Here is a 12503-nt window from a genome sequence, read left to right as displayed (position 1 = left end):
CATCTTATGGGGGCCAAAAACCATAATGGAGCAGTGTACGGTGGCATATACCATGGAGCATCTTATGGGGCCATAAACCATAATGGAGCAGTGTACGGGGGCATATACCATGGAGCATCTTATGGGGCCATAAACCATAATGGAGCAGTGTACGGGGGCATATAGTATGGAGCATCTTATGGGGGCCATAAACCTTTATGGAACAGCGTACGGGGCATACACTATGGAGCATCTTATGGGGGCCATAAACCTTTATGGAACAGCGTATGGGGCATACACTATGGAGCATCTTATGGGGGCCATAAACCATAATGGAGCAGTGTACGGGGCATATACTATGGAGCATCTTATGGGGGCCAAAAACCATAATGGAGCAGTGTACGGTGGCATATACCATGGAGCATCTTATGGGGGCCATAAACCTTTATGGAACAGCGTACGGGGGCATATACTATGGAGCATCTTATGGGGGCCATAAACCTTTATGGAGCAGTGTACGGGGGCATATACTATGGAGCATCTTATGGGGGTCATCAACCTTTATGGAGCAGTGTACGGGGCATATACTATGGAGCATTTTATGGGGGCCATAAACCTTTATGGAGCAGCGTATGGGGCATATGGATGGGAGCAGCAAATTAAAGAACGGTGGCGCAGGATGGGAGCAGCACATGACAGAACGGGGGCGCAGGATGGGAGCAGCACATGACAGAATAGGGCAGCACATGTCAGAATGGGGGCGCAGGATGGGAGCAGCACATGACAGGATGGGGACGCAGGATGGGAGCAGCACATGACAGGATTCGGGACGCAGGATGGAGCAGCACATGTCAGAATGGAGGCGCAGGATGGGAGCAGCACATGTCAGAATGGGGGCGCAGGATGGGACCAGCACATGTCAGAATGGGGGCGCAGGATGGGAGCAGCACATGTCAGAATGGGGGCGCAGGATGGGTGCAGCACATGTCAGAATGGAGGCGCAGGATGGGAGCAGCACATGTCAGAATGGGGGCGCAGGATGGGAGCAGCACAGGTCAGAATGGGGGCGCAGGATGGGAGCAGCACATGACAGGATGGGGACGCAGGATGGGAGCAGCACATGACAGGATGGGGGCGCAGGATGGAGCAGCACATACCAGGATGGAGACCATATACGAATATAAATGCTCGCCACCCGGGTGTAGAACGGGTTCAATAGCTAGTAATGGTATAATGGAAAACCTTCACTGGTTACTAGTCTCACTTCTCAAAACATAGAATAATGGTTCTTACCCAAAAGCTCCACAATTCCCATAAGAATCTGAACCATTCTGCAGTCCAAAAAGGGATCTCTTTCCTGGCAGTAATATTTAGTAATAACGTCAAAAAGCATCTTCTTGTACAAGTCCAGATTGTCACCATTCCCATTAGTCTGAGATAACTCCTGGCTCAGCATTACAATTTGTTCATCTGGAAAATACTCCAAACACTCAACGGCCGCAGCGAGCCAACGGTCCAGCCTGTAAAAAGAATTCATATTGTTAGATAATGTTATTACCACCGCCTGTAGTTCTAAAGGCAGAATAAAGTAGCATTTTGCATACAATGACTGCATGGCTGGTAAGGGAATTGCTATTTATGCAATAGACTAATGGAGAATGAAGATCTTGCAATCTACACGTTGGCCACTAGGGAATTTTTTTTTTTTTTTAGACTAACTTCCCATAGCTTCAGGAAACAACACATGCACATTGACCACATTAATCAGATCCCAACTGTATCTTTTGTATTACACAGAATTTAATGAACCTGTACAAAGGTCATTGTGAAGGGGAGCAAGGTCAGCGGTGACATTGCCTATTGTGATTGATGGACCCTGTGTTACCAGCTGTGTATAGAGGCCATTGTAATCCTGTCTCTGCTGACAAGGAGCTTTGCTGAAAACTCTTACTGAACAAACAGGAAGTATTAGTCTAAAAAGCCCCAGTGACCGATGTCAAAATTGCAATATTACAGATTAAGTTTTTAAATAAATATATGGCGATATGAGAAAAAAAAAAAAAAAAACATTCCATCCATGCACTTTCCATTTGTCACTGAATAGCTAATTGGAGAGGCTTTGTATTTTTTTTTTCCATGTTTTAAAAATGGATGACATGCAAACTCCAAAAACTGACACATGGACTAATAAAATAAATCCCGGACTTTAGAAAGAAAAAAAACCCTGATTTTCCCCCTCCCCCCTCCCCTGCACGCAAAACAATGACACAATTTTTAGGAATCTTTTTGAATATTCATCTCTTTTTGCTCCATCCCCTTTATCAGTTTCTCGTATGCAAAGAAAAAAAAAAAATAGTAAAAAAATATTTATCTACTTAATGCCATGATCTAAACTATTTTGTAGCCTATTTTAATTACAAATTCCCTATCCTTCCCCAACTACACTAACTGGTTTATTCTCCCTCTCCCTTTTTGAGGACGCTTCATTTGAGAAGTGCATGCTGGGATACTCAAAGAAGTGTCATCAGGGGGCACTTGTGGAGGCGGAGCTCGTCTCTGCATGCCGCCAGGTATTCTGGCAACCGGCTCTAGTGCTGACTTGTTACTGCTGATATGAGCCAGCAACAGAGTGCACTGTCATTGTGCAGATTGCACAGGGACTAGCACCGCCCCTGAAGTGAGTGTCACTGATGCTGCTTCGCTTCAGGGAGGGGGCTGATGACGATTCTTTGGGGTATCCCAGCATGCACTAGGATTCTCAAATGTTAATAGTTGTCAATAGTTATAGATCACTCCACCTATCAAACTTTTCAATGTACTATATGTACACCAAAATGATGCTATTTCACTACATGTACGGTACTTGCCCTACAAAAAAACTCCCCCATATGACTACTTGTTTGGAACATGAAAAAGCTTAAGGCTCTCGAAACACAGTAATAAAGAAACAATAAAAAATATGCTGTGTCCTTGGGCCCAAGTTAGTTATAATTGCATATTTTACTGACTTACTTGGGCAAGTTTAGAGTCTGTAGGACTTCTCTGTCCAGAAAGGTGTTGGATACAATGAAATCTGCAAAATGCTTCTTGTATTCTGCCTTAACTGGGGAGTCCAAGATGCCTTCCAAGACAGGAATGTGAATTAGCTGAAGAAGCCGAACCATCACTTGCTGTTTCCACACATTTTCAATGTCTTTAAGGATAAAGGCAAAAAGATTAACCACTTGGATTATTAAAAACAAAAACACACCATAAGGCTATGTTTACACGTTGCATTTTTGCTTAAGAGGCTGCTTAAAAAAAAAGCAGATTCTGCTGAGTTTTTCATGCTGATACAGTTTAAGGCCTGTTACTGAGTTTTCAGCTCCAAAATCTGATCCTGATTTTTGCACTCACTCATTGCAGTCTATGGGTGATAAAAAGCTGAAAGAAGTGACATGCTGCAGTTTTCAAAAAAGGAGCAGTTATCCAATTTAGTCAGGAGAAAAAAAATCCACACAAAATAAAAAACAGTGTGTGCATGAGATTTGTGAAATCCCAGACTTTGCTGGTACTGTAAAACGCAGCTTAAAATTTGCATAAAAAAAAACGCAGCGAAAAAGCAGCGTGTAAACATAGCCTAGGCAATGATTATTTCTTTGTAAAGAGAGACAAGGAAATGCCCATGCAGCAGTTAGCACTGTCAGATACTTTACCTTTAGAAGAGGGGGTGCTGTGCGGTTTATGGGGGTCTTGGTGAAGATGTGCATTCGGAATGTCACAGATACAGTGAAGGAGTTGGTTTAATTTCTCATTTGCAGAGTCGACAGCGGATGGATTACAGATTGTTACAACATGTCCAGTCCTGTATTAGTGACATTAAAATGTGACAACAATGTATTCAGTACTCCAGGTCATGCAATCCACTGAGGTGTAAGCACATATTTGGGAATTTCTAGAGGACATAATATAGAAGTGTAAGTGTCACACTCAGGACGAGCGGTGGATACCGAGTCCGTTAATCGCTGCACTTGCGCCGTATACGGCCTCTCTCTTGAACTGACCCTTGCCTGAAGTGGGGTTAATCCCCTGTTGACCCAAATAACTATGAAATGCTCTATGAGAGGTACATTGATGAAGGTCTAATCTGTGACCGAAACGTCATACTGTATGTACTCTCCTTTTATTAAATTCTCATTTGCATCTCACACTTGTGTGCCAAGTCTATCCTTAACATTGTACAGTTTGGGCACCTACTTGAGCACCACAACTTGTAGTAGTGCCTACGGCTATTTTTCAAAGGTACAATTACGGAGGCAGCAAACTTGTATGGTTATGTGGTTACTTTAGCTGAGACATTTTTTTTTATTTTTTTTTAAGAAATTGTTACATTCAAATGCCAGCTATGCATCACGGCCAGAATCTGTTGGTTATGGTACGACGGCAGCTCATGAGCCCATTCCATGCACCTACACCCAACATGTGCCGTACATGTATAGCGGGTGTCAGGAAGGGTTTAAAGACCTATTAGAGTTGGGAGCCGTCTTGTGGATTTTGTTTTGGGGCTCACAAGTATCAATATACGGCCCTGCCTGTTCACAACTGCCATCCTCTTGTATACATGAATTGTAGAGTTTTCGGTTATTCTGCTGGCCCAATCATCCTTGAGACGTACCTACTCAGAGCACTCACCATGTCCAGAATATGGGGAACCCATTCCATTTTGTGGACTGGTGCCGAAAGAGATGAGGGAAGAACGATGCCCTCATAACTGTGGGAATACAATACCACCTTGGTAACAAGGGACGGGGATGGCCTGAGGACAACCTTGCCTTGATGTTAATAAGGGAATAGTAATAAGGGAAAAAAAGTCTGAAAGAACAGAGCAGCTAGCTCCGAAGACTCGACAGGATGACGAGATCGCAGAGAAAAAAGGGTGACCTTCCCTGATAGTAAAGTCTGTCCGGATCAAAAGGAGTCTACTGTAAGACCCCCAGTACCATTAAGGTCCCAAAGATCTACCGGTATGCGATAGGGAAGAACCACATGTGAAGACTCCCCTGGGAGGAAGTCCATATTTGCAGTTTTGTTGCAAAAAGACGGAAAAATACTAGTTCCGCAAACGAGAAAAACCTGACATGGTCAGTGCGGATCTCCCAGGATCACTGGAGCCCTTCCTGCTTCCGAAAAGATCTCGGAAGTAGTGGAAAAGGGGTTATGGAAACTGGTACCATGGAAGAACCAGAGCATGCACTGCGGTGGCTTTTGGATCTCGAGACCGAACTATGAACTTAGAGTACATTGGCGTTCAGTCTGGATGCCATCCGACCTACATCTGGAGTGCTCCAGAGAAGACAGATCTGATGGAAGACTTCCGGGTGAAGTTCCCACTCACATGAGGTGGCACCCTGACGGCGTCTGCCGCCCAGAGTTCTACTCCTGAGATGTGTAGTGCCGAGATCACAGAATGATAGATCGTGGCCCAACAGAGAATATGAGGTACCTCGGCCATAACACCTGAGCGTGGGTACCTGCTAGATGATTGACGTATGGTACAGTCGTGGGATTGTCCGATTGAATCGGATGGGGTTACCCGCCAGAAGGCAGTGAACCTGCTGTAGAACTAGCCGTACAGTTCGAATCCCCGGAACAATGATTAGAAAAGGACTGGCATCGGTAGTCACTAATAACCATTGAACTGGGAGAAAGGATCTCCCCTGGATGAGGAAAGAGATCAGAGACTACCCACTGAAAGCCTGTTTGACCTGCAGAAAACGAGAGGAGCGAAGGAAACCGCTTCCATTGTCGTCACCAATTTTCCTCTGAACCCTCTAGCAAATCGAATGGAATGAGGGGATGAGTGAACAAGTGCGCAAGCTCCCTGTTGAAGGGCCATGGCCTTGTATCAAGGGAGAATAAGGGAGAATCACCAACCTTCTGGGAGATTCCAGGATCATCCTCAAAAAAGATATCTGCTGGGCTGAAGAAAAACTTGTCTAAGTTTAGCTGCCAGCCCAGGAGAGAGAGGGTATCACAAGAGATGTAGACAACTCAGCGCAGGGCTGGAAGAGCGGTTAGAAAGTCGACCAGATAGGGCAGGACGACCACGCCTCTAGGGTGCAAGAGGAACATGACAGCCGCCATAACCCTTGCGAACACTCTGGGTGCGGTAGCAAGGCCGAAGGACAAGGTCGTGATTTGAAAATGCTGTTTGCGAAAGGGAAAGTGAACAAATTTTTGAAGAGGGGAAAACATAGGAATGTGAAGGTAAGCATCCCAAATGTCGGTGGATGCCAGAAACTCCACCTTTTTCCGTTGAAGTAATGGCTGTTAAGCTTGGTAGAAATTTGAGGTTCAGGGTCGGTCTTACTTTTTGGTCCCCTTTTTGGAACCAAGATCCCTTAGATCTAGACCGTCCTGGACAACTGATCCACTGCTGGTTGGGTCTATAGGAAACATGCGATCCTTTGTTCCTGCGTGGGGAACACTCTGGTAAGGGAGTGATGTCCGAGGCCTTTTGAACACAGAGTACGCTTCCATTCTCTGAGCTATAATATCCTTCTGAGTGTAATGGCATTTGCTGACAGCGCCACGCAAGTAGACTCATCCGAGAGGCATGAAGCAGCTAGTCTCCTCAAGATATTTGATTGACCAGCTATACCGTCTTTGGGAAAAGGTTACTGTTGGAAATCAAAACAGTTAATGTCTCTGACCAGGAGACCATTGCTCTAGCAACACATGCAGCGGCTAAGGAAGGGTAGAGCGCTGAACCGGAGGCTGCAAGACGGAACGAACCAGACTGACAGTCCGTTGTATTTTTAATTGAGGACCCATCGGGCAGGGATACTGGTAGGTATACCACAGGAGATTCTACCCGGTTAATATGCCAAGTGGCAGAATGCGTAACTGTATGCAGAAGGTCAGGAAAAGCAGTCTCTTACTATCGCCGCTCTCTTTTGGTGGTGCAGAGTTGAAATGATGAACCCTTGATCCACCATCCTCTTAACAGGGAAGTGGAGAGGGATCGTCCGCCTTCTTGCATCATCTGCTAAATAGTGGAGATGCAGGGGGGTGTACGGACACCAAAAAGGGTGCCTCTGTAAATCCACAGAGTTCAGGTCACCGGGTGGACAGGGCTGGTTGTCCGGCGTTAGGCCTGGCTGCAGAAGATGATACATGGAGGCAACACTCCATGTGCTCGTCTATTGATGGTGTAGGGAGATTAGTGCCCTTTAGAAGGACCCGTCGCCCTTAAGAATCAGACCAGGCATGGCATCTCACATCTTATGTGGGTATGTGTGAAGGGCACACCCCACGTATTTGCATATTGGCTGAAAAAGGATACCGCGCTTGCAGAGGTTTCTGTCCAGTGGATCGCTTATCCGGACGCTCCCTGTCTGGGTGAATGACAAATGCTCTGTGAGGGAGTTTAGTTTCCTACTGAGGGACACTGCGTGATCTAGAGTAGAACCGAAGTCCTCGTCAATCTACAGAGATTGGTTGATTATATAAATTGACAAATCCATCCTTTTCTGAAGTTCTGGTGAGTCCAGAACCAAGGCAATATCCAATCCATATTCAGAGTCTTGTTCTCAGCAAATCATTAGTGAGGGATCAGGAAATGAAACTTCGCTTTTCTAGACGCCTGTACGTTTCTAGAAAACTTGCGGCTCCTGCTAGCCGACAGCTTGCATGAAGGAAAGGGACCATCTATATTGGTCCTGCGAGCACTCCGAGCCACAGAGGGTTCACGGAGGGATTCAATCTCTTGGTCAGAGAATCCATGGGTTGCGGCACTGAAGAAGCCCACTCAGGGAACTAGGTACTCTGGGATAAGTTGGGATCGGCGGCGGAGGGCTCCTGAGCTCATTTAGGGTGACCGGCTTCGGACTGGTCATGTGCCTTTAAGACAAGGGAATATTGGTCATAAGCCTTTAAGACCAGGTAATACTGGTTATGTGCCCTTAAAACCAGGGAATACGGGTCATGTGCCTGTAAGACCAGGGAATACTGGTCGTGTGCCTGTAAGACCAGGGAATACTGGTCGTGTGCCTGTAAGACCAGGGAATACTGGTCCTGTGCCTTTAAGAAGAGGGAATACTGGTCATGTGCCTTTAAGACTAGGGAATACTGGTCATGTGTAATAGAGTGCAGGGTAGAGTATGTCACCACGGAACAGACAGACGAACTGTTGAGGGGGGTTTATTAACAGGGGCAATATTCTCCTCGCAGGGAGAAAACAGCAGAATATAAACTGATAAAATAACTGTGCAAAAATATGGGAAGCAGTATAAGTTCCCAGACAGTCAAACAGTATAACAGTAGTAAACGGAATCTCTTGGGAAAACACTTATCAGTCTGATGAGGACTTGCTTGTAGGGTTGTCTTCTCCAACGTAGGCGCCGAGAAACAGCGGCACTTGTCATCCCTCTTATCCGTGGGCTGTGTAGTCTCTAGAAACCCGCAACCTGGGGTTTTAGGGGTTACTGTGGTGAGCAGAGGGGACGCTAGGAAAACGGGGTCCCCTGTGCTCTGAGTCTTTTGCTTCAACAGTGAAGCCTATCCCGGGAGAACGATGCTCAGTCTATTATTGGGTCTCCCAACAGGAATCAGGGGCTCTGCACTAATACCGTGGGTACTAGGGGCCACTGTCTTTGCACGGGCATCAGGGCGCCCCTCTCCAGTCACAGCAGAGTCCACTTTCACGTTCTCACAAGATGCAGTCTTTCTGGACAATCCCCGTCTCAGTCCTCTGACCAGGAGATCTCTCTCTCTCTTCCCCAGAGCGCAGCTGCGTGCTGTTCTGTCCGCTGTATCCTCTGCTCTCCCCGCTGCTCTCTCCGCTGCACACGCTGCTCTCTCTACAGTACATGCTGCTCTAGCCCTGGAACGCGCGCCTTTTTCCTCTCTCAGCCCGGCTTCCTTCCTGTCCCGGTCTCTTAGTCTGCCCCCCAGGGAAACCTGCTGCACAGCCAAGTGGTCCCAGGCACGGAAGGTAACCCCCTTACACATGTACCTTTAACCCCTTCCCGACCTGTGACACAGCGTATGCGTCATGAAAGTCGGTGCCAATCCGACCTGTGACGCATATGCTGTGTCACAGAAAGATCGCGTCCCTGCAGATCGGGTGAAAGGGTTAACTCCCATTTCACCCGATCTGCAGGGACAGGGGGAGTGGTAGTTTAGCCCAGGGGGGGTGGCTTCACCCCCTCGTGGCTACGATCGCTCTGATTGGCTGTTGAAAGTGAAACTGCCAATCAGAGCGATTTGTAATATTTCACCTAAAAAAATGGTGAAATATTACAATCCAGCCATGGCCGATGCTGCAATATCATCGGCCATGGCTGGAAATACTAATGTGCCCCCACCCTCCCCTCCGATCGCCCCCCCAGCCCCCCGATCTGTGGCCCGCTCCCCTCCGTCCTGTGCTCCGCTCCCCCGTCCTCCTGTCCGCTCCCCCCGTGCTCCAATCACACCCCCCCGTGCTCCAATCAAACCCCCCCGCACTCCGATCCCCCCCCGTGCTCCGAACCACCCCCCCTGCACACCGATCCCCCCCCCCTGCACACCGATCCACCCGCCCGCACACCGATCACTCTCCCCCATGCTCCGATCCCTCCCCCCCCGTGCTCCGACGCCCCCCCGTGCCCTGATTTCCCCCCCCTGTGCCCTGATCTCCCCCCCTTATACTTACCGATCCTGGCGGGGTCCGTCAGTCTTCTTCCCCGAGCGCCGCCATGTTCCAAAATGGCGGGCGCATGCGCAGTGCGCCCGCCGAATCTGCCGGCCGGCAGATTCGTTCCAATGTGAATTTTGATCACTGTGATATAATCTATCACAGTGGTCAAAATAAAAAAACAGTAAATGACCCCCCCCCATTTGTCCCCCATAGATAGGGACAATAATAAAATAAAGAATTTTTTTTTTTTTTCACTAAGGTTGGAGTTAGGGGTAGGGTTAGGGGTAGGGGTAGGGGTAGGGTTAGGGGTAGGGTTAGGGTTAGGGTTAGGGTTAGGGGTAGGGTTAGGGTTAGGGGTAGGGGTAGGGTTAGGGGTAGGGTTAGGGTTAGGGTTTCGGTATGTGCACACGTATTCTGGTCCTCTGCGGATTTTTCTGCAGCGGATTTGATAAATCCGCAGTGCTAAACCGCTGCGGATTTATGGCAGATTTACCGCGGTTTTTCTGCGCATTTCACTGCGGTTTTACAACTGCGATTTTCTATTGGAGCAGTTGTAAAACCGCTGTGGAATCCGCAGAAAGAAGTGACATGCTGCGGAATGTAAACCGCTGCGTTTCCGTGCAGTTTTTCCGCAGCATGTGTACAGCGATTTTTGTTTCCCATAGGTTTACATTGAAATGTAAACTCATGGGAAACTGCTGCGGATCCGCAGCGTTTTCCAAAGCGTGTGCACATACCTTTAGAATTAGGCTATGTGCACACGGTGCGGATTTGGCTGCGGATCCGCAGCGGATTGGCCGCTGCGGATCCGCAGCAGTGTTCCATCAGGTTTACAGTACCATGTAAACCTATGGAAAACCAAATCCGCTGTGCCCATGGTGCGGAAAATACCGCACGGAAACGCTGCGTTGTATTTTCCGCAGCATGTCAATTCTTTGTGCGGATTCCGCAGCGTTTTACACCTATTCCTCAATAGGAATCCGCAGGTGGAATCCGCAGGTGAAATCCGCAGGTAAAACGCAGTGCCTTTTACCCGCGGATATTTCAAAAATGGTGCGGAAAAATCTCACACGAATCCGCAACGTGGGTACATAGCCTTAGGGTTAGGGTTGGGTTGGAATTAGGGTTGTGGTTATGGTTAGGGGTGTGTTGGGGTTAGGGTTGTGGTTAGGGGTGTGTTGCGGTTAGGGTTGTGGTTAGGGTTACGGCTACAGTTGGGATAAGGGTTAGGGGTGTGTTGGCGTAAGAATTGAGGGGTTTCCACTGTTTAGGCACATCAGGGGGTCTCCAAACGCAACATGGCGCCACCATTGATTCCAGCCAATCTTTTATTCAAAAAGTCAAATGGTGCTCCTTCCCTTCCGAGCCCCGACGTGTGCCCAAACAGTGGTTTACCCCCACATATGGGGTATCAGTGTACTCAGGACAAACTGGGCAACAATTACTGGGGTCCAATTTCTCCTGTTACCCTTGAGAAAATAAAAAATTGCTTGCTAAAACATCATTTTTGAGGAAAGTAAAATTATTTTTTATTTTCACGGCTCTGCGTTGTAAACGTCTGTGAAGCACTTGGGGGTTCAAAGTGCTCACCACATATCTAGATAAGTTCCTTGGGGGGTCTAGTTTCCAAAATGGGGTCACTTGTGGGGGGTTTCTACTGTTTAGGCACACCAGGGGCTCTGCAAACGCAACGTGACGCCCGCAGACCATTCCATCAAAGTCTGCATTTCAAAACGTCACTACTTGACTTCCGAGCCCCGACATGTGCCCAAACAGTGGTTTACCCCCACATATGGGGTATCAGCGTACTCAGGACAAACTGGGCAACAATTACTGGGGTCCAATTTCTCCTGTTACCCTTGAGAAAATAAAAAATTGCTTGCTAAAACATCATTTTTGAGGAAAGAAAAATGATTTTTTATTTTCACGGCTCTGCGTTGTAAACGTCTGTGAAGCACTTGGGGGTTCAAAGTGCTCACCACATATCTAGATAAGTTCCTTGGGGGGTCTAGTTTCCAAAATGGGGTCACTTGTGGGGGGTTTCTACTGTTTAGGCACACCAGGGGCTCTGCAAACGCAACGTGACGCCCGCAGACCATTCCATCAAAGTCTGCATTTCAAAAGTCACTACTTCCCTTCTGAGCCCCGACGTGTGCCCAAACAGTGGTTTACCCCCACATATGGGGTATCAGCGTACTCAGGAGAAACTGGACAACAACTTTTGGGGTCCAATTTCTCCTGTAACCCTTGGGAAAATAAAAAATTCTGGGCTAAAAAATTATTTTTGAGGAAAGAAAACGTATTTATTATTTTCACTGCTCTGTGTTATAAACTTCTGTGAAGCACTTGGGGGTTCAAAGTGCTCACCTCACATCTAGATAAGTTCCTTTCGGGGTCTAGTTTCTAAAATGGGGTCACTTGTGGGGGGTTTCTACTGTTTAGCCACATCAGGGGCTCTGCAAACGCAACGTAACGCCCGCAGAGCATTCCATCAAAGTCTGCATTTCAAAATGTCACTACTTGACTTCCGAGCCCCGACATGTGCCCAAACTGTGGTTTACCCCCACATATGGGGTATCAGCGTACTCAGGAGAAACTGTACAACAACTTTTGGGGTCAAATTTCTTCTGTTACCCTTGGGAAAATAATAAATTGCAGGCTAAAAAATCATTTTAGAGAAAATAAAATTTTTATTTTATTTTCATGGCTCTGCGTTATAAACTTCTGTGAAGCACTTGGAAGTTCAAAGTCCTCACCACACATCTAGATTAGTTCCTTTGGGGGTCTAGTGTCCAAAATGGGGTCATATGTGGGGGATCTCCAATGTTTAGGCACACAGGGGCTCTCCAAACGTGACATGGTGTCC

General features: G+C 47.4%; 1 protein-coding gene across 1 annotated transcript in view; it reads right to left on the bottom strand.

The window, feature by feature from the left end:
- DEPDC4 (DEP domain containing 4) overlaps nucleotides 1–12503 on the bottom strand; it is a 62671-nt gene that overhangs the window by 34212 nt on the left and 15956 nt on the right. The window contains exons 3-5 of the mRNA XM_069762006.1: nucleotides 3675–3823; nucleotides 2992–3172; nucleotides 1273–1499 (exon numbers count right to left, since the gene is read on the bottom strand). Coding sequence (XP_069618107.1) covers nucleotides 1273–1499; nucleotides 2992–3172; nucleotides 3675–3823 — 557 coding nt within the window. The remainder of the gene's footprint in view (nucleotides 1–1272; nucleotides 1500–2991; nucleotides 3173–3674; nucleotides 3824–12503) is intronic.

Source organism: Ranitomeya imitator, chromosome 4 (genome assembly GCF_032444005.1).
Source record: "Ranitomeya imitator isolate aRanImi1 chromosome 4, aRanImi1.pri, whole genome shotgun sequence".
NCBI classification, from domain to species: domain Eukaryota; kingdom Metazoa; phylum Chordata; class Amphibia; order Anura; family Dendrobatidae; genus Ranitomeya; species Ranitomeya imitator.
Note: the sequence above shows the minus strand (reverse complement) of the source record. Positions and strands in the feature narration are given on the sequence as shown.